At 39.4% G+C, this 18,670-nt stretch overlaps 1 protein-coding gene across 3 annotated transcripts; it reads right to left on the bottom strand.

The window, feature by feature from the left end:
* Positions 1 to 1,002: 1,002 nt before the first annotated feature.
* On the bottom strand, positions 1,003 to 17,333 carry sdf4 (stromal cell derived factor 4). Of its 3 annotated transcripts, none has more exons than XM_026154189.1 (7): positions 17,083 to 17,333; positions 14,890 to 15,231; positions 12,178 to 12,314; positions 11,980 to 12,093; positions 11,725 to 11,883; positions 3,988 to 4,163; positions 1,003 to 2,346 (listed from the first exon to the last, which is right to left on the bottom strand). In XM_026154189.1, exons 2-7 carry the CDS (start codon positions 15,198 to 15,200, stop codon positions 2,170 to 2,172), a joined length of 1,074 nt encoding a protein of 357 aa, XP_026009974.1. In that variant the 5' UTR covers positions 15,201 to 15,231; positions 17,083 to 17,333; the 3' UTR covers positions 1,003 to 2,169. The 3 variants fall into 3 exon arrangements, with proteins under 3 accessions (XP_026009974.1, XP_026009976.1, XP_026009977.1); XM_026154191.1 differs by having other exon boundaries at positions 14,890 to 15,208; XM_026154192.1 differs by having other exon boundaries at positions 17,127 to 17,333.
* Positions 17,334 to 18,670: the final 1,337 nt, after the last annotated feature.

Raw genomic sequence — 18,670 nt, 5'->3', positions numbered from 1 at the left:
TGAAAGGCATTTAGTAAAACCAGGTGAAGATTTAGTTAAACAGGAGCAGCTTAAACATGAGCCCTTTTCCTGAATTCCATCAAGCTTTTTGGGGCAGAGCATAAATTAAGCCTTCAGACTGAAGACGATAAGTTCCCACATGGTTTTGAACATGATAATTACTGAATCGGTCATTTCTGATACAGGCAGTTGGCCAGGGCAAGAAAAAAAAGTGAAGGAGAGGAAGGGAATGATGACAAGAGGAAAGTATTGAAAAACCAGCGGCAGTCAAGGACCTAGGTCCAGGAAGCAGGCTTAGTGAAAACTGAGTTTGTTAACTCAAAAACGAGGGAAACTCTGGGTTTTCTGTTTTACAAAAGAGGGTTTACTTAAACTCAGAGTTAGCCTGTGAACTTAACCTGCTCACTGGCAGATTTTCTTCAACACATTTCTCTCTGATTCTTCTTCTCAAAAGCTCAGAACAGAGATATTAATTTACAGAAGTTGATCTTTTTACAAATACTGAAATCCCAGTCTGATGTTACTTTGTAACACATCAACATAAACACTAGGAGTTCCCCTACATGTTACTGTTGCAAATACGGTTTCAATAAAATAATCTTTAAGAAGCTTTAGATACATAACACACAATGAGGCATCATTGTGTTAGAATTTGTCACACTGGTGGAAAAATCTGACAGATTTGGGTCTTGGAGATTAGCGAAGGGTTCGAATGACTTTAAGATACTAAATGGGACTAAATTTAACTTAAAGTTACTTTTTAAATGCAGGTTTCAGACTGATACATTGAAACGCAGTAATTAAATGCAACATCTGCCTAAGGTACCATGTCTAAAAAAGGTCATGTTTGAACTTTGTTCCACTGAACAAAGTTCAAAATTGACAAACACTCAGTGCTTTAGTTTGGCTTTCCTCTTCTGTTCTTGAAGTACATTTTCAAAGCCAGGACCAAAGGGCCTGCCTCCTGCCTGGGGATAAACATAACTCAAACGCAAACAGTCATCAGTTGATAAGAAATATTTATTGTTTATGGCATATTTGCAGTACATTTTGTAAAGCTGTGTCACATTCTCTTATCATAAATCTTATTTTACAATCGCACAGAGGACAGAAAAGACTGCAGCGGGATGCCAACACTCCACAGGTTACTGGAAACAGAAATGCAGCGAAAATTGTTAAATCCGATAATTGTCCATGCAGCTGAAAATCAATTATATGGATCGACTGTGAGCATTTAAAGATTCAAGAGGTAAATAAGACCCAAGACACCAGGACTAAATGAGTACACGTCTGCATGACGTTCAAAGATGCAAAAAAAAAATAAATTAAAATAATAATGTATATTTATATATAAGGTATTCTTCTTCCACATCTAAACATTAAGTCTGAATTAGAGTGGTTGCAGTAAAGATTTAGAAACGGACACAGGTGAAATGACATGATTAGATGCTGCTTTTGAGTTTCCTTCAAAATATACTCATATATTAATCTTTTTCAACAAACAGATTTTTTAGTTTAAGTTCTTCTTATATTTCTATTCTAATCTTATTTACTTTTTCTGTTTAAATACATAAACACCCTGTTTTTAAGTACAGTGGAAGGACGGACTCGACCTATTGTGGAAAGCGGTGGAACTATACTACACTAAAAATGAAATTCTTAAGTTTGGGCAATTATGTGATATATCTTGTCGCACAAATATACGCTTTTACTCCATTAGTGTCTCTCTAAGCGTCACACCCTTCAGCACCATTATCTTTCCCACTGACAGACGCATTGTGTGTGATAAATGTGAATATTTACACTGTATACAGACAACAGATCCTGCAGAAAAACAGCTCGCCTAGCTGCTCAGTCTCTCTCACCACTGCACCAGCAATGAAAATTCCTCATATACACACATTTCACGGTTTAAAAAAAAATAAATTTTGGAATCGGTGCAGCGCTTTTAAATTTAAAATGAAGAACGCTTCAAACAGTCCAATGGCACGCAAAAGGCAGACTGTGTTAGCTTCACTGGTCCAGGGTTGAAGGAGGAGTGTGTTAACTGGACTCAGCAGTGACAGAGGCTGCTGATGCTAGGGTTTTTAAATACAGAATTGCACACTAGAACATCTTGATCATCTCGTCGCCAATCTTCCAGGTTTGTCCCTCACGCCGGATCTGTTTTCAGAACTCCTCGTGTACGTTTCTGGCATAATCCATGAGCTTGCTCCCTGTGAAGTACTCGCTGTACTTGAGAATCTCGTCCAGCTCCAAGTTATGGTTCTGGTTCTCGTCTGCAACAGCGATCATCTGCTTGGCCTCGTTCAAAGCGTTGTGCTCATTCATCGGGTCCATGTACTCCTGAAAGATGAAACACGGAGAAACAGGAAAATATATCAGCTATACCTGCTGTAGCTATTTTGTTGGACATATGTAAGAATGTTTTTATTCTGTCTCTACTAGTTTTTAAATCCTTCACGTTGTAAAGAACCAGCTGAGGGAGCTGGTACATCTGACCATGACGCCTACCTGGATACCTCCTGTTGGAGGTTTTCCAGCCACTCACAACGCAGATAATCATCATGAGGTCAAGAAAAGACGTGAAGGAGAATTTATAAGGACTATGAAGAGAAGCTTAATTATCAACTCCTTTTGAAAGTGTTAATAATTAAGAATATAAAATGTTGATATTTCAGCCCACATCTTATTGAGCTGTTTCATACACGCCATATAAAGGAGACCTGCAGTTGGAACTTTTAAGGAAAAGTCACATATAAAGTGAAATTAAATGTAATTTATCTTTTTCAGTAAGTCACTTTTTCTTTATATATACACACACGTTGATTTACTTTTTATTTTGATGTAATAATTATAAAAGTTCAAAGTATAAATGGAAGGGTTTCTTTTATTTTTTGCTTTTGTATTTTGCATTTTTTTACTCATTCGCATCTTTAATCCTTTATCAAGTGTGGAACCATATAAAACAATATGTGTGAAAACTTGACAAAAAGTGACAAATGTAAAAAGCTAAAACATTGGAAAATAGTGGTGGCATTTTCCAAGTTGCCAACAAAGTGTTAAAGGAGTGTAACCTGGCTCTGAACAACAACTTCACGGCTTCTTCCTTCCTGCCACGCTCCACCTCATTTTGTGAAATTGGCTTGGTGGCTTTGCATAACCTTGCTGACAACATCAGCTCAAACCCTGAAGTCCCAGGGCTCATTCAGAGCAGACTGTGATTACAACAAATTACAATAAAACCTGTACTAATTTAATTTTAATTTCTCCAAATCACACTTAAGAGCTCACTCAGTTTTTCCATCATCTTTAATGTTAGTTTACTTTTTTTATTTCCCATTGTTTATATACTTCTCAATTACCATATCTAGTATTTATGTTATGGCCTGGTTACGCTCGCTGTTGTGACTGCAGTTTGGTGTCGTTCTGGGTCGGCATCCACGTCTGAAGTTTTATCATCTTGCGTTGGTTGAAGACATGGGTGCATGACCAAGTCACCTTTTACTACCATATATAACATAAATAATATATAATACGTACAGGAGTTCAGAGACAGAGGCAGATGCTGTAAGAGTTTGAAAAATTTAGGCATTCTAAACAAAAAAAACAAGAAAAAAGAAACAAAATCTTTGCTCCTCTTATACCATCACTAACATGGGCATTTTGTCTGAGTGGTGATTGTGGTGGTAGTGGAGAGTACTGCCATAAGTACTCATGCCTTCATCACTAGTATGTAATGGTACGGATCTGTGGCGACTGTTTGTGTGCAACGTGATCAATCCGGTGAGCATTATTGGACCCTTACTGATCAATTTGTTCTTTTCTGTGCTTTGATTTATGTAGAGATGTTGAGATCTGTTGTTTCTGTTAATCAGCTCAATCATTGTGTTTCTATTTGAAACAAATAAACAAAACCAATCAAATAATTATGTTGCATATCATTTCTGTATCTATCATGGTTATAGTTGCTTTTTCATCGCTCACCTCCAGCTCATCCATGGTTACGATGCCATCGCGGTTTGAATCAATGACTTCCTCAAACTCCTTCTTCCTCTCTCTGACCCACTCATCTTCGATCTCTGCAGCCTGCTGGTTCTCCACAGTGCCCACGGGCAAAGAAATGAACTCCGACAGTGTCAGCCTCTTATCGCTGTCCTGGTCTGAAAGAAAAACCCCAGAATTATACGGCGCACTGTTTAGATCAGCTGTCACAATCACCACAGTGAGCCAGCACAAAAACCTAACCTAACACCAGTTTAACAGCTACAGTGATCATAAAAGTATTTTGTTGTAGTACTGGTTGAGAAAGCTGCAGCCATTCAGTCCTTCACATGTTAAACTTCTAACCTGCATAGTGTGTTTATCTTTATGTTAATAACTTCCTAGCATTAATCCCACACCTGCACATTTAGTTTGCTGGGATCTGGTGACACTATTATTATGACATAAATAAAGGAAAATATTACATTAGCTGATGCCTTCCTCTGGTTTTTAACTGCGTTTTCTTTTTTTTTTAGTTCCATACGGAAAAGAAAGAACATACAAAAAAATTGCCTGAAATGTTTACATTGTATAAGATTTCCTAATGACAGCAGCCCTGTTTGTTCATAAAATTATGTTTCATGAGAAAAATGAAAAGTAAACATTACGCTGCATGAGAAAATTGCAAGTGGGGCCACTTTCAACTGCCAATCCTAGTATGAGAACGTTAAACATTTACTATAGGAGAAGATGGAAAATTAGGGAACGGGACATTTTACTCTTTTCCCATATGGGATGTAAATGAAAACCTGTTATATTTGGGCTTGAAATATCACTTAGATAAAACTAAGTTAATGCTTACTTCCGTGTGACAAAATGCCAACAGGTACAAACCGTGCTTGTCTGTGCCAACAGAGAGACCAAACCAGTTCTGTCAAATAAATATCTCAGTAATGCTTTTCATGCAAGAGCTTTAGTCCCTCTGTGAAAGAAAAACCACCAGGACTGAGATGAAAGGATTGTAAACCAGTATTTAATGAAGTGGGGTTAAATTTTCTCACGAATAAAATACATTTCTGTTTATTAAATGGACAGGCTTATATCTAATAATGTAAAATAAGCTCATTTTAATTACATGTGGCTCAACTATGGTTAAGTTTGAGGTAACCTGTTATTTTTAAGCAGGAAAAACCATGTACGTCTCTTGTATACATTTATTTTTTATTTTCTTTCTAAATAAAATTACTATCCAGTTCTTCTCCACTATATGAGGTGTCTGAATGTTATTTAGTGTTTTTACCACCTGAGCCACGGTCGCCCACGTTGCTTCTCATCTCATCATCAGGTTTCTTTAAAAGCTATTCCAGCTCCACAACACACAGCTTCTTGATAAAAAAACAAACAAACACTGGGACCTTTAGTGAATAAGGAGTGTTTGCCTCGGGAACAATAACTTCACCTCCGATTCTGAACTAAAAGGGAAGTGTAGGGAGGGACTGACTCTCAGTACATGAGTGTGCACTGTTGCCGCCCTTATGAATGCCATGGAGCAAAGGTTAGGTCACAACAGCAGATAAGCACAGTTTGTGCATGTGTGGCCGAGTTGGAGACACAAGTGCATTGAAAGGTTGGTCTTTACCAGCATTTCAGTGATGCAGGTTCTCACACTGTAGATTCCCAAATGACAGGAAGAGAAAGAGATGCTGCAACGGCTGTAAAAACTCAGGAAACTATTATCCTGTTTTGACTTCTTTTGTTCCTCTACCAGGAAAGCTGATGCTGTAGGTTTTCTGTCAGGAGAAGACTGCAGCGAGACTGACACACCTCAAGCATCAGTATAAATGTTTACAGGGCTTTGAACTATGGAACGCCAGGACTGCCATAATGAATTAATTAAATACACCATTAAATAATTAATTAAATGTGGCAATAATTAATTAAAATTGGAATTAATTAATTAAATAAATAGTTATGATATATGTAATTAATTAATTATTGACACATTTAATTAATTATTTATGTATTTCACGTTTTAATTAATTATTGACACATTTAATTAATTAATTATTGACATATTTAATTAATTATTTATGTATTTCACATTTTAATTAATTATTGACACATTTAATTAATTATTGACACATTTAATTAATTATTTAATGATATATTTATTTATTTCATTTTGGCAGTCTTGGCGCCTGGCTCTCATCATGAAATAATTTTATCTGTCAGCCTCACCCATCAAACTCAGGGGGCGGGGTTAACGCTGATCGAGTCAAAACCATTGCTTTGGCCTGGTGGCCATTGTTTCTAGCACACAACAACCGGCATGTGGAAGCTAACAGAACTGAGCTTTGAAAAACCCTGTTTGTGTGTTACCAAATACCGTTTTAATATTTTTTTAGCCGAGAATGTAGTGGTTTAATCTTCATGTGTCTGGTCGGTTTGTCAAGATACAGCCTCTTTGCAAAAGTGTTTCGATGATTTCGGAGATGTCATCCCAGTCTCACGGCAAAGCGTGGGATAGACCCGCTCACCTCGCAAGCAATCCCACCGACAAAGCGCAGGCCCCGGTACACAGCTGTAGTAACCCCCGCTGACTTCTTTTACTGAGGTTATATTTATCGGTGTTTTATTTCCTGATGTTCTTATGTGTCCTACGTGTTTCAGTCGCCAATTCTGAATTATAACTAACATTAAAAACATGTTTAAGGAGGAGAGAGAGCAAATAAATCTGTTTAACATCTGATCTTTGGGTTTTTGTTCAGTAATCAGCGTGACCTGTGTATAAACACATAAAAGAGATAACGTTGGTGTTTCCGTCATGTAGTAACTGCTGGCTTTAACTGTACAAAGGTTGTTCGACACTATGAAACACATACAGACTTCATGATGTTCGGCTAATATTTTTATTGTGAATATTAATCATGCTGACCTCGCTCTGTACACCACGCAGCGAGGTCAGCATATCCACGATATCCTCAGCTCCATGAGTTAACACAAAGTTTCCCAGCTGACTATCTAACTGCCAACTATTCCAGAGACGTGAAAATATACAGCATAAAGAAAAGTGTAAGAGACTCAGCAGCAGATTAGAATAACAGTTTGTGGCGTGAATAAGACACGGCGGGACCACGAAGCAACGTTCAGAGTCATCTTTATTTACATCTCACCACACCACAACACCCCCAAACCCCTCAGTCCCCGTGTTTTTAACTAGGCGGGCGTGATTAAGGATGCCGTGCAGGTGCGTCCGCCCTCCCTGCACCCACGCCCCACCACATACCCCCATCGCCCGATTGAGGCCGGGGAGCCATCCGGCCGAACCTACTCCCCCACCGCCAGTGGGAGAGGGAATCAGCCCGGACAGCTGGCACCCCCAGGCCCCGGCCAAGCGACGGGGAGGTGCGAGTTCAGGCGGCTGCCCGCGAATCCAGCGGCGCAGGCAAAGCTGGTTCGGAAGTCGGACACGTGACAGGTGCACCCGGCGCGGCCGGCACAAGCGTGAGCCCCAGCTCACAGGTGGCTGGGCAGAGGTGTGGCGTGTACAGGCCTCTGGTGGTGGTGAGGCCGGTCTGGCGAGCACGGCGATCTCAAGCGTGGCGCCCGCCTCGCTCGCCAGTTCCACTCGAGGAAGCTCCCCTGGCACTGGGACCTCCAGCTCCTTGCGCGGCCCCTCTGTCACCGCTGTTGCTCCCTGCTGGAGCAGCCCATAGCGCGACGCCTCCGTCACTACTGCTCCCTCCGCCGCCACTCCCGGCTCGAGCAGCCCCTCGTGCAGCTCCTCTTTCTCCAACCGGCGCAGACCCTCGCGCACCTCGTCTGCCGCCTCCGGTTGGAGCGGCTCATCCACCACTCCCGGCAGGAGCAGCCCTTCACCTGGCTGTTCCCCCTCCTCCGGCAGGCGCAGATCCCCGCGCGCCTCGTCTGCCACCTCCGGCTGCTGAGGTGCCTCACGCGGCTCCTCCACCGCTTCACTGTCCTCGGGACACACCTGTGGGGGTGGCGCCCAGGCCCAGAGCAGCGCCGCCAGCTCCCCAATCCTTTCCAGGTGCCGCTCGGACTGGTCCTGCAGCTCTTCCTGCTGGCGACGCACCTCCGCCGCCTGCTCCCGCTGGGCGGCCGCCATTTCGGCCACCCTCTGGGCCAGCTCCTCCATTCCCTGGCTCCGATATGGACCCGCCGTGCTGCCTCCTGGGTTTCGGCACCAATGTGGCGTGAATAAGACACGGCGGGACCACGGAGCAACGTTCAGAGTCATCTTTATTTACATCTCACCACACCACAACACCCCCAAACCCCTCAGTCCCCGTGTTTTTAACTAGGCGGGCGTGATTAAGGATGCCGTGCAGGTGCGTCCGCCCTCCCTGCACGGCACCGCAGACCACGCCCCACCACACAGTTATACATTTAATAAATCACCAAATGAATCCAAGAAACGAGCAAACCTGTTCCGACAATTTGAATTTGTATTCCCTCAGCTGCAGACTCGCTGCTGTTTAAATGTTTGAAAAGGAAGATTAGATATAAAAAACGTCAAACATAGACTCAGTCTGCCTTCACATTTGATATGAGGCCAGCACGTATAGTGGCCTCAGCAGGCTATTACTGAAATACACGTGCTATATCATAAACTATGATATAAACAGGGAGGTCCTATTAACATGTTTAGTTTTAAAGGACACCTTCCTGCCTTTAGTCTCATTCATGAGCAGTATTCGTTTTCTTCTAACATCCAGAAGTCTGCACGATGTGTTTCATAGTTTGTAACAAGCCTTTGACAGGTAAACATAACATGACCGAAAAAGCAAGCAAAAAAAAAAAAAAAGAGAGAGAGAGAGTGTTGACATAAGAAGAGAAAATGCTCTCAATTATGGAGACAGGCAAATGGTTCATTTATGTTTGATGTGTGTTTATTCCTCCCTAAATATCGTCGGTGAAGTTTGCCATGCACGTCAGATTTTCCTGCGCATTTTTATACCTCTGCCAACAGAGAGAGAGAAAAAATCACATTCTAACAGACAGCTGGTGCTTAGAATACAGTTGAATAACTATTAAAAAACAGATGATATTTAGATGATAGTTCAGTCTAACACATGTGCCAGTGAACCATTAAACGTCTGTGAAACTATGCAGTTATGAAACGTAACTTTAACCTCAGCCAAACCGATTTGCTCAGTTGTAAATAAAACAGCGAAGTAAACGTGACCCGACAGACAGAACCTGAGTGAATGAAGTCCAGCGTTTAACCACTGAGAGCTAAAACTCAGCTGAGGTTTGAAAGCTGTGTGCTGGTGATTGGACATCAGCCGCTGATAAAGCTGGCTCGCCTATAAAGTGCTCTGTAAGGAAACAAGCTCCAGCAGCTCTGCGCTCGGGGAAAATACTATATTTACTTATCTTGTGCAGTTAAACTGTGACTATCACCAGGTAACTAGGCTGTTTCTTGAATTAGCAGCAGGTGTTAAACAGCTGACAGATGAGGAGGAGGATGCATGCAGGTAAACTGAGGGTCTGTTGAGCTGATCGCTGGTTTCGTGAGAAAAATGTCAGCTCGTTCTTTATGTTACAGAAGCACAGAGACACAAGACCAGGCGGAAAGAGACGATCGTTCGGTGAAAATGAGAATCTGCGAATGCAACATGTGGAACACGGAGAGTGAAATATGTAAACAAACCGGTTAATGTACCCCCTCGGTGCACTCTGCATGCTAACTGTTAGCAGAGCTAGTGAAATCTCTGAAAACATCTGAGCACTTTTGCAAACATGTTCTATGTTGACAACCTGACCAGACATGTGAAGATTATGGCGCGACATTCGCAGCTAAAACACTGTTAAAAGTGTAGCTGGTGACAGAAAAACGGCCTGTGATTTGATCTGCATTCTGGGATACCTGGCTGCCCCAAGTCTACACAAGCAATCGATTATCTAGGATCGACCTGTTTTGACTTACTTTGCACGGCAACCAATCAAATGTTAGAGAAGCTGCATGGGCAGCGTTAACCCCGCCCCCTGAGTTTGATGGGTGAGGCTGACAGATAAAATTATTTCATGACGAGAGCCAGGCGTCAGGACTGCCAAAATGAAATAAATAAATATATCATTAAATAATTAATTAAATGTGTCAATAATTAATTAAATGTGTCAATAATTAATTAAAATGTGAAATACATAAATAATTAATTAAATGTGTCAATAATTAATTAATTAAATGTGTCAATAATTAATTAAAATGTGAAATACATAAATAATTAATTAAATGTGTCAATAATTAATTAATTACATGTGTCATAACTATTTATTTAATTAATTAATTCCAATTTTAATTAATTATTGCCACATTTAATTAATTATTTAATGGTGTATTTAATTAATTCATTATGGCAGTCCTGGCGTTCCATATTGAACATCTCACGGTTTCTGTGTCAAACAACCATTAAACGAGGCTTCAGGAGACCATGTTGATGTGCGGCATTCTCAAGCTCTCTTTTAACATGGAGCAATTTTACCCTCAAGAAACTCTTATTAAACTTAGGCGTGGTAGCTAGAGGACCACAATAATAATGAGCTGTATCAGTTCAAGTTGTTAACTCATGTCTCGTGATTGCCTAAAGCTAAGGCTTGCTCTATTTTTTCTCTGTCCCTCTCTCTATCAAATGAACTGTCCTGCTATCTAAGAAACTGTGAAGCGAAACATTTTAGCACAATGGTGCTGTTAATGCCTTAAAAAGAGAAGAAAAAAAAAATCACCAAATCAGCCCTCCAAATACTAAAGAGAAGGTTACAAGCTGAAGGGTGGTGTGCGACTCTCTGATTGGATACATTAATTTCATAATGTAAAGCAATTCCAAACTCACTGCTGGAGTTGCATGGTTGAGGATGTTTTAAAACAGCCGTGTGTGTGCAGCACATCTTTACACTATAATTCATTACATTGCCTTCTAATTTACTTTAGCTGATCTCAGATAAAACTCTTTTGTACTGGTCTTTATCACTGTATTAGTGTCACTCCACACTTCGGACAACTAATAACCAACATAAAGCAATCTGAAATCCAACCAGCATGTCAAACATCTGTACCACTCTACAGCTCACACTTACAAATAATTTAATAATCTTCAATACCCTTGTTTCCTCACGATTATATTACTACAACTCGTTGCATACATGTCGGCATGATGCTGCGGTTTCTGCAGTCAGTACAAAGCAGTGAGAGGCCTCACAAAACACTTGAGTCCAGACCTCGCAGAAATCACCCAGGTTAAGATTTACTTCAAAAATCACTCCCTGGTCCAGCTATACTTTACATCTCAGTACTCCTAACACTTCATGCTACCTCCCGACCTCAGATCAGAGAATCAACTACAGTTTCAAACGCAAGTTTAAAGTAAACTTTACTGTAACGTTTTACTGTTTTAGTCCCAGTGCTGTAGAAAAAAAAACTTCCTCTTACTGAGAGATCAGTTCCTCATTTTTAAAAAAAATTAGCAAAACTCACCATTTTAGGTTGATTTTGTAAGATGTTTAATAACGTTGTCCTGAATTTTTACTCTTTTTGTCTTCTGTTGCATTTTCTTCTCTTTGACTTATTTTTTTAATGCAATGGCAATAAATGTTTATTGCCATTAAAAGGTTGACTGTCTGTTAATCCTTAGGTTGCTCCACATCTGCTCAGTGTGTAAATACACCATTATCTTGTGACAGTACAACTATAAAGTAATATTTATAAGTAAAACATACCTAAGTCACGCACAATCTCCTTGACCATGTACTTGAGCATGCCTCTGCTGTGCTCAGGGTGAAGGAAAGACAAGAACTCCTCCTCATTCAGCAGCTGGTCAGCTGGAAGGTTGTCAGCCTGAAACCAGCGGTCCTTCAGGCTTTCCAGGACCTCCTGAGCTGTAGAGATGAAGATCGGATAAATATTAACACCACAGTCAGATTTACAGCAGAGCTTTGCAGATTTTACTTGCGACGGGAAAAAACTCAACTTACTTTCCTCATCCAGTTTCAGATCTTCGTTATTCTTTATTTTCTCTGCAATCTCTTTCTCATTGAAACCTTTGCTGGCCAGAAACTTCACTCTGTATTCATCCCATGTCACGTGACCTACACACAACCCATGAAATCAGAATTTAGATTTGACCTGACAGGAAGTATTTTTAAGTCTGGGACATGGTCTGTGACTCTCACCATCGCCGTCTGGATCGACAGCACGGAAACTGTTCTTGTTCTCCTTCTTGGCTTCCTGAAAGTGCTCCTCCGTCTTCTCCATAATCCAGCGCTGCATCTCCTTGGCACTTATGCTCCTGTCCCTGTTGAAGTCGACCCTGTGAGGAAATCATTAAAATAATAAATTAGTTCCCAATTTAGCTCCAGTTCCTGAACATTAGCAGCATCTCTACTCCATTAGGCGTCTAATTAAACGATGATAATGACCCACCTAAGGCTTTGTCTGTCTGGCTCACACATGTAAAGCACTTTAGCCCTGAAGTGACCGAGTGATTTATGACCCTGGCTGTATATTTACAGTATATATGCTTGTTTTTTATATTATTATCATGAATTTGCTTCTCCGGCGTGAACAGGAATCTTTCCTCTTGCCATTTAAGCTGATAGATTAAAAACATCCAGGACAATGATAAGCTGCATGAATCATGTGACTCAGAAGAACCAGAGAATAAATTAGTTTCTTCCATTTAATAAATTCAGCCTTTAAGTTGTCTGCCTTTGGATGGATGAACGAATAAAAACATTTACTGACGCTTGGACTGGACCAAGCCAAGAGACTAAATCTCCTGGGTCTTCCTTGGGTCCTCCTTCAAATAGGACATGCTGAAAGATCCGTGCTTAGGGGGCGTCCTGGTCAGATGCCTGAACCACCTCACCTAGCTCTTTTCTTTTAGAAGAGGGGTAACTTTACTTTGATTCCCTTCTGAATGAACAAGCTCTTCACTCTCTCTAAAGAGTCCATTCGTCCTTTGGAGGAAGCCACTTTACACCACTTGTATCCATGATCTAATTCTGGGTGGCAGTCACGGTTTGACCCCTGGCTGTCCAATACCCAATGACCAAAATTTGCTGGTTTGGAAAGCTTGGAAAAGACATCAGGTTGAATTATTTGTTTGTCATATTGTAACACAGGAATTTCCCAACCCTTGGGACCTCTTACATTAATGGTCTTATACTACTGAGAATTCGTCAAATAACGAAAGGAAATTTACTAAGTTAATTTCAAAATAAAGGACCACTACATGAAGAAATATGTGCAAAGCTTGCTTTACTTCAGTATATTGCTTCATTGGATACAGCTGTGCTGCCTCGTATTTCTGAAATTTGCCCTCTACGCAGATAAACATGTTGTGCAGTAAACAGCACAGCAAAAGGGTCCACAACTACAACCTAGTACATAACAAAATCAAATGCACCTCTACAACAACCGTAGTAGGTACACATGTATCATGCCCTAGGATATTTTTCCTAACATCTGGAATTTTAAGTCCTGCAACCCGGCTCCAAGTGTTTCTTGTGCTGGACGAGGCTCTCATCTTGTTACTGACAGGCAAACTAATCAGCGGCCATTCTTTGCTTCTCCAGCTTTGTATTTTTACCATTTATGTGCAGCATGTCATGAGCCAAGTAAGAATGGCTCTCAGGCTAACTAAGCTCTTTAAGCTTAGGAACATAGCAATGTTTTCATTTTTCATAGCAAGTAATCCAAGCTACGCAGCAATGTATTCATAACTGTTGGGGATGGGCTCCTTTCAGATGATCTTTTGTCTGAAGCTTTGTATGTAATCTTCCTACAATGTGTTGTTCCTTTTAGTGAGAACAATTAAAAATTTAAACCCTCATCCTACAGCTTCCTGCCATTCAGGACATTTATCTTCAGCGATGCCTCCGTAAAGCACACAGCATCATCAAGGACCACAGCCACCCAGCACATCAGCTGTTCTCCTTGTTACCATCTGGCAGACGTTACAGGAGTCTGTCTGCTCGGACTACAAGACTTAAAAACAGTTTTTACCACCAAGCCATACGACACCTCAAACACAACACTTAAACACACACAACACAGTCCACAGGACGCACTCAGAAGCTACCTTGTAGCTTCACAAGTACTCTGTTTAATCTGCACTGGTTACTCCACTTTATTGTTATTGATATTTATATTTAAAAAGTGCAATACTGTAATTTTCTGCTGCTCATTCCTGTGCAATATCCCATCTGCCCCCCCTTTCATATTTCTTTTCAAGATTTTCTTATTTAATCACTAGTGTACATATATTTATAGATACATATATATTTAGTCATCTTTTCTCTTTTACCACGTCTCTCTAATATTTTGCTCTTTACTATTTTTCTATTTATTTATTTATTTTTCATTATATTTTCTTCTACTGTACCATGCTGCTGAGTGACTGCTGCTCGTCAAACACATTTCATTGCAATGTTGACCCTGTGCTAACTTGCATATGACAAATAAAACTGAAAAATGAAACTAAAGTGTTTATATTAGCATATAAAACTGGGTCCAAGTTAGTAGTCTTTAGCTTTCTGTCTATGTTTACTTCCAAAGTTATAGCAGTGCTGCATTTTTTTTAAGAAATACTTCACCCAGAACCAAGCTTATCCTCTTATATCAGCTCTGCTAAATCTCCTAAATCATTTTTTTTCTTTTAATGGATGTGCGGACATTACACTTTATTGTAACACCTGTGAGAACAGCCACACTGGTCACTAGTCAATATTTCTTTGCTTTTTTGAGCTGAAGGATGACGTTGACTTAACAACACTTGAATGCTTGGTTTATTGCGTCAAACTTGATCTGCAGCTATGCTTGAGCATCTTGCTCAGGAATGCTGTGACTCAAGTGCTATTCAGTAAATTAAAACCACGTCTTACTTGGTAAATATTTCAATAAGCTTCTTTCTGTTCCTCCTCGGCTCTGAATCCTCATCAAACTCCTCAATCTCCTTCCCCAGAAAAACCTCCTGATGGAAGTCCTTATTGAGGTGGCCGTCCAGCTCCATCTTCAACCCGTTCAGGTGATCTGGGGGAAGAATCTCGTTCTCGTCTTTGCTGGATGGAGACTTATCTTTAGAGGCCGACATGTTGGCTGGCCGTGCGTGCACATCGATGATGTGGAGGAGCATGTAGAAAAGCAGAGAGACAGCCAGGAGGTTTCTGCACCACAGTTTCCTCCAAACAGCCATGTTTACCTCTGGATGAAAGGTCAAAGCAGGGCTATAAAAATAATCAAGACATAACAATTATTGTCCTGCTTTTTTTATGCACCAATTTTGCCTTTCCTTTATATAAATGTGCATTTCCCCTTCTCTAAAATCCCAAACCCATTCCTCGAAAGGTGGCAGCAGATTTAGTTCAGCTTAAATTCTAGAACTATTTTCTTAAACGTTCAACAAATACAGGTTGTTGAGTTATTGTCATAGGTGTCATACTGCCAGAAAACACTAGAAAACGGCCCCACTACTCCCTACCCCTAAAACTGAGGAAATAAAATATTTACTTATATCATAATCTGGCTGAAAAGAAATCATAAGTTAAGACAATTATATGCAAGAAATCCAATAAATATAAACTAAAGGACAAAGGTGTTTTTATATGTGTTTAAAGTGTGTTGATAGATTCAAGAAATCATTTGATAAACAATACTGAGGCAGAGTCTCTATTCCTCAGACCCTATCCTATCACCCTGTTTTGTTTTTACCAGTGTTTTATTCTTTTTAAATGGTACCACAGCCATATCCATTTGCGTAGGCATTTGCCTATGGAAAGCTCTTTTCACCCTACAACAAACAGACCAGTAATACCACATTCTTTTTTTAATCTCCATGGCGGTCTGTAGCTCCCTACGTGTGCTCTGCCAATCAAAAACCATGTTCAGCCCATTAATCTACAATATAGAGTCTACATTGTTGTCATCCAGATCCTTGATGAGATCTTTTCTTTTCTGTCTCTATTTAAACATCTACATGTAAATTATAGCCTCCACCATTGTCTGTTGTACCCTTCCATCCTCTTGAGCATCAGTATGAATGCTGTGCTTTTTCAGCGATTCAGTTTACATTTCTGTGTTGGTAAGGCCTTCATATATATGTTGCCATTTTCTCCTTTGCTCGTTTCAGTGCTGAAGACAACAACCCATTTCCTATTCTGTTTGACGAGTATAATCACTCAGATTTTAGTTTTTTTTTGTTTTGTTTTTTAAAATTCTCTCCTACTCTGGTAAACTTACTGCATTAGTGTATTTAGGTTAATTCAATATGTGCTCATTTTAAATTAAATACCATTCAGGGTTTCAAAAAAAATTAAAAATACAAAAATGGGAAACGAACAAACAAAAATCGACTTCAGTGTCGCAACGACACAAATCGATACTTTCGCAACTCAAACACGCCCACTTCTAAACCCAGTAAATATTGTCAGAAATATGCATAAAGCCATTTTCTGTACATTATTCTGCTGAAATATTGACCACGGGGACACAACAGAGGAAAACTGCACCAGATATGCACATAGTAATAAAAAACATGCAAAAATACGCAAAAGTTAAACAAACAAGCGCCATCATAAATTAACACTGGTCAGCAAACTCACCAAAGCAAAATAAATTTAACGAATTTATTAGATCACTTAACAAAAAACCCTCCAGACTTATTAGCAATTCATCAGTTATAAAACTAATAATAGACTTAATTATATAGTAAGTAAGGACATGTCTCCCCCCCCTCCGAGCTACAAACGAACAGGAACGTTACTTATTTATTTATTTATTTTAACTCTGCCTAAACTCACGTTCCTGCCTAATGTCCGCCTTAATATTCATTTGGGAGCTGAAAAGTTACACGAACACTAGCATTTTAGTAAAGCAAACAACAGCTAGCATGCTAATTTAGCTTCGTCATGTCTTTTTAAACACTGACGATTAGCACGGGCAGGCTAACACGTTAGCCCTCGTTGCTAAGGAACTAAAATAACTGTTGTTACGGCAGTAAAGGAAGACAGTGATCGCAGAGATTAACAATACCTTAAAACATGACCAGAAAATGATTTGTAGATAAGTTCTGGACTTACCAGTTAGCTGTTAATACCAGTAGTAACTTTCTAGTCAAACAGACCTTCGCTGGTTCTTCTAGATCCAGTTCCTGTACACGTGGCTCACCACACAACACTCTCTTTCCAAAGTGTGGGATGGTTCAGTCTGAAAACAAGCCCAGACAGACCCAGGTCAGTCGCCAAGTCCAAGCTGAGGTTCCAGTTAGTGTCAAAATTAAGAGAGGCTGTCTCTAACCGGACACCGCTGGATGACTGGGAATACAGGATAATTTCCGGTCAGCCCTTTCAAAGTAAAAGGATTGATTTGGGGGTATGAGGAGTGTGGTATAAAAACTTAAGTAGCGGTCCCGTGTGAAAAGGTGTTTGCTCCCTAAACCTTATAACTGTTTCTGCCACTCCTAACAGCAAGAATTGGGTTTGTTTTTCGTATTATTATTCTGCTGTAAGCCAAGTGTGCTTGAGGTTTAGCGTATAAACTGATGAACATTCGGAATTCATGGTTTCAACTATTACAGCAAGTTGTCCAGACCATCAAATTACCACCACCATATTTGTCTGCTTGACTTTATATGAAAGGCCATGTTGGTTTTACACTAGATGTAACGGAAAGCTTGAATGTAACAGAATATTTCCCCAGAAGGATCATTAATTACTTTTTCACATAGAAATTACGTAGGTTTCAGGTGTGGAGAGTTTTTTTAAAATCATCATTTAAAAACTGCATTGTGGATTTACTTAGGTTATCTTTGTCTAGAATTTGACTGATGATATTAAAAAAAAACAAAAACAAATAAAATATATCATTAAAAAAACATTTAATTGTTTATACAATGTACGTTTTCACAGCACTGTACATTGATAGCTCACAGATTCAGAAAAAAATGGAAAATAAGTTTAAAAAAAAAGCAAAATATTTAAAAAAAATCTTTAAACACTTAAAATTAATTAATAAATTAAAAGTTAGCTTATAGACAAAACTTTAAAAAACTAAAAGAAACTGATACATAGCCCATGCAATAGATACAATTTTAAAAACAACTAAACACATACTAAAATGTAACATTTTTAGCTTTTGAGTATAATTAAATGACTAGAACAACAACAGATAAACAGTTGTACAAAAAAAATTACAAAATAACTGACAGTAATGCTAAAAGTAACATTAAAATACTAATAAAGGTTTATCTTAAAAGTGGAAATAGTGCTAGATATAAGTAATCAGTGGTCTATTTTAGTGGTCTAAAACAGAAAATATTAAAATTTAATAGATATTTAGAGTAAAGATAATTAATTTTTTAAAAAAGTAAAGCATAAAGGTTAGTTAAATGAAATTACTGTCAATATTGTAAACAAGAAGTAAATGCCAGGGAGCTAAGCTGAAAATTGAAATTAATATCTCAAAGCTTCAAGTTAGGCATCTTGAATTTACTAAGCCAAAAATGGAAAATATGAAAAATTGAAGAACCTAATGTCACCTTAAGATCTATGTGTGTGTGCGTGTGTGTGTGTGTGTGTGTGGTAAAATTAAAGCTATAAAAAGCACAAAACACACAAGAACCATAAAAACCATAAACCATAAAACCTTACACATGTTTTACTATTTGCT

Source organism: Astatotilapia calliptera, chromosome 20, assembly GCF_900246225.1.
Source record: "Astatotilapia calliptera chromosome 20, fAstCal1.2, whole genome shotgun sequence".
Lineage (NCBI taxonomy): Eukaryota > Metazoa > Chordata > Actinopteri > Cichliformes > Cichlidae > Astatotilapia > Astatotilapia calliptera.
This window is presented reverse-complemented; position numbering and strand designations above follow the sequence as displayed.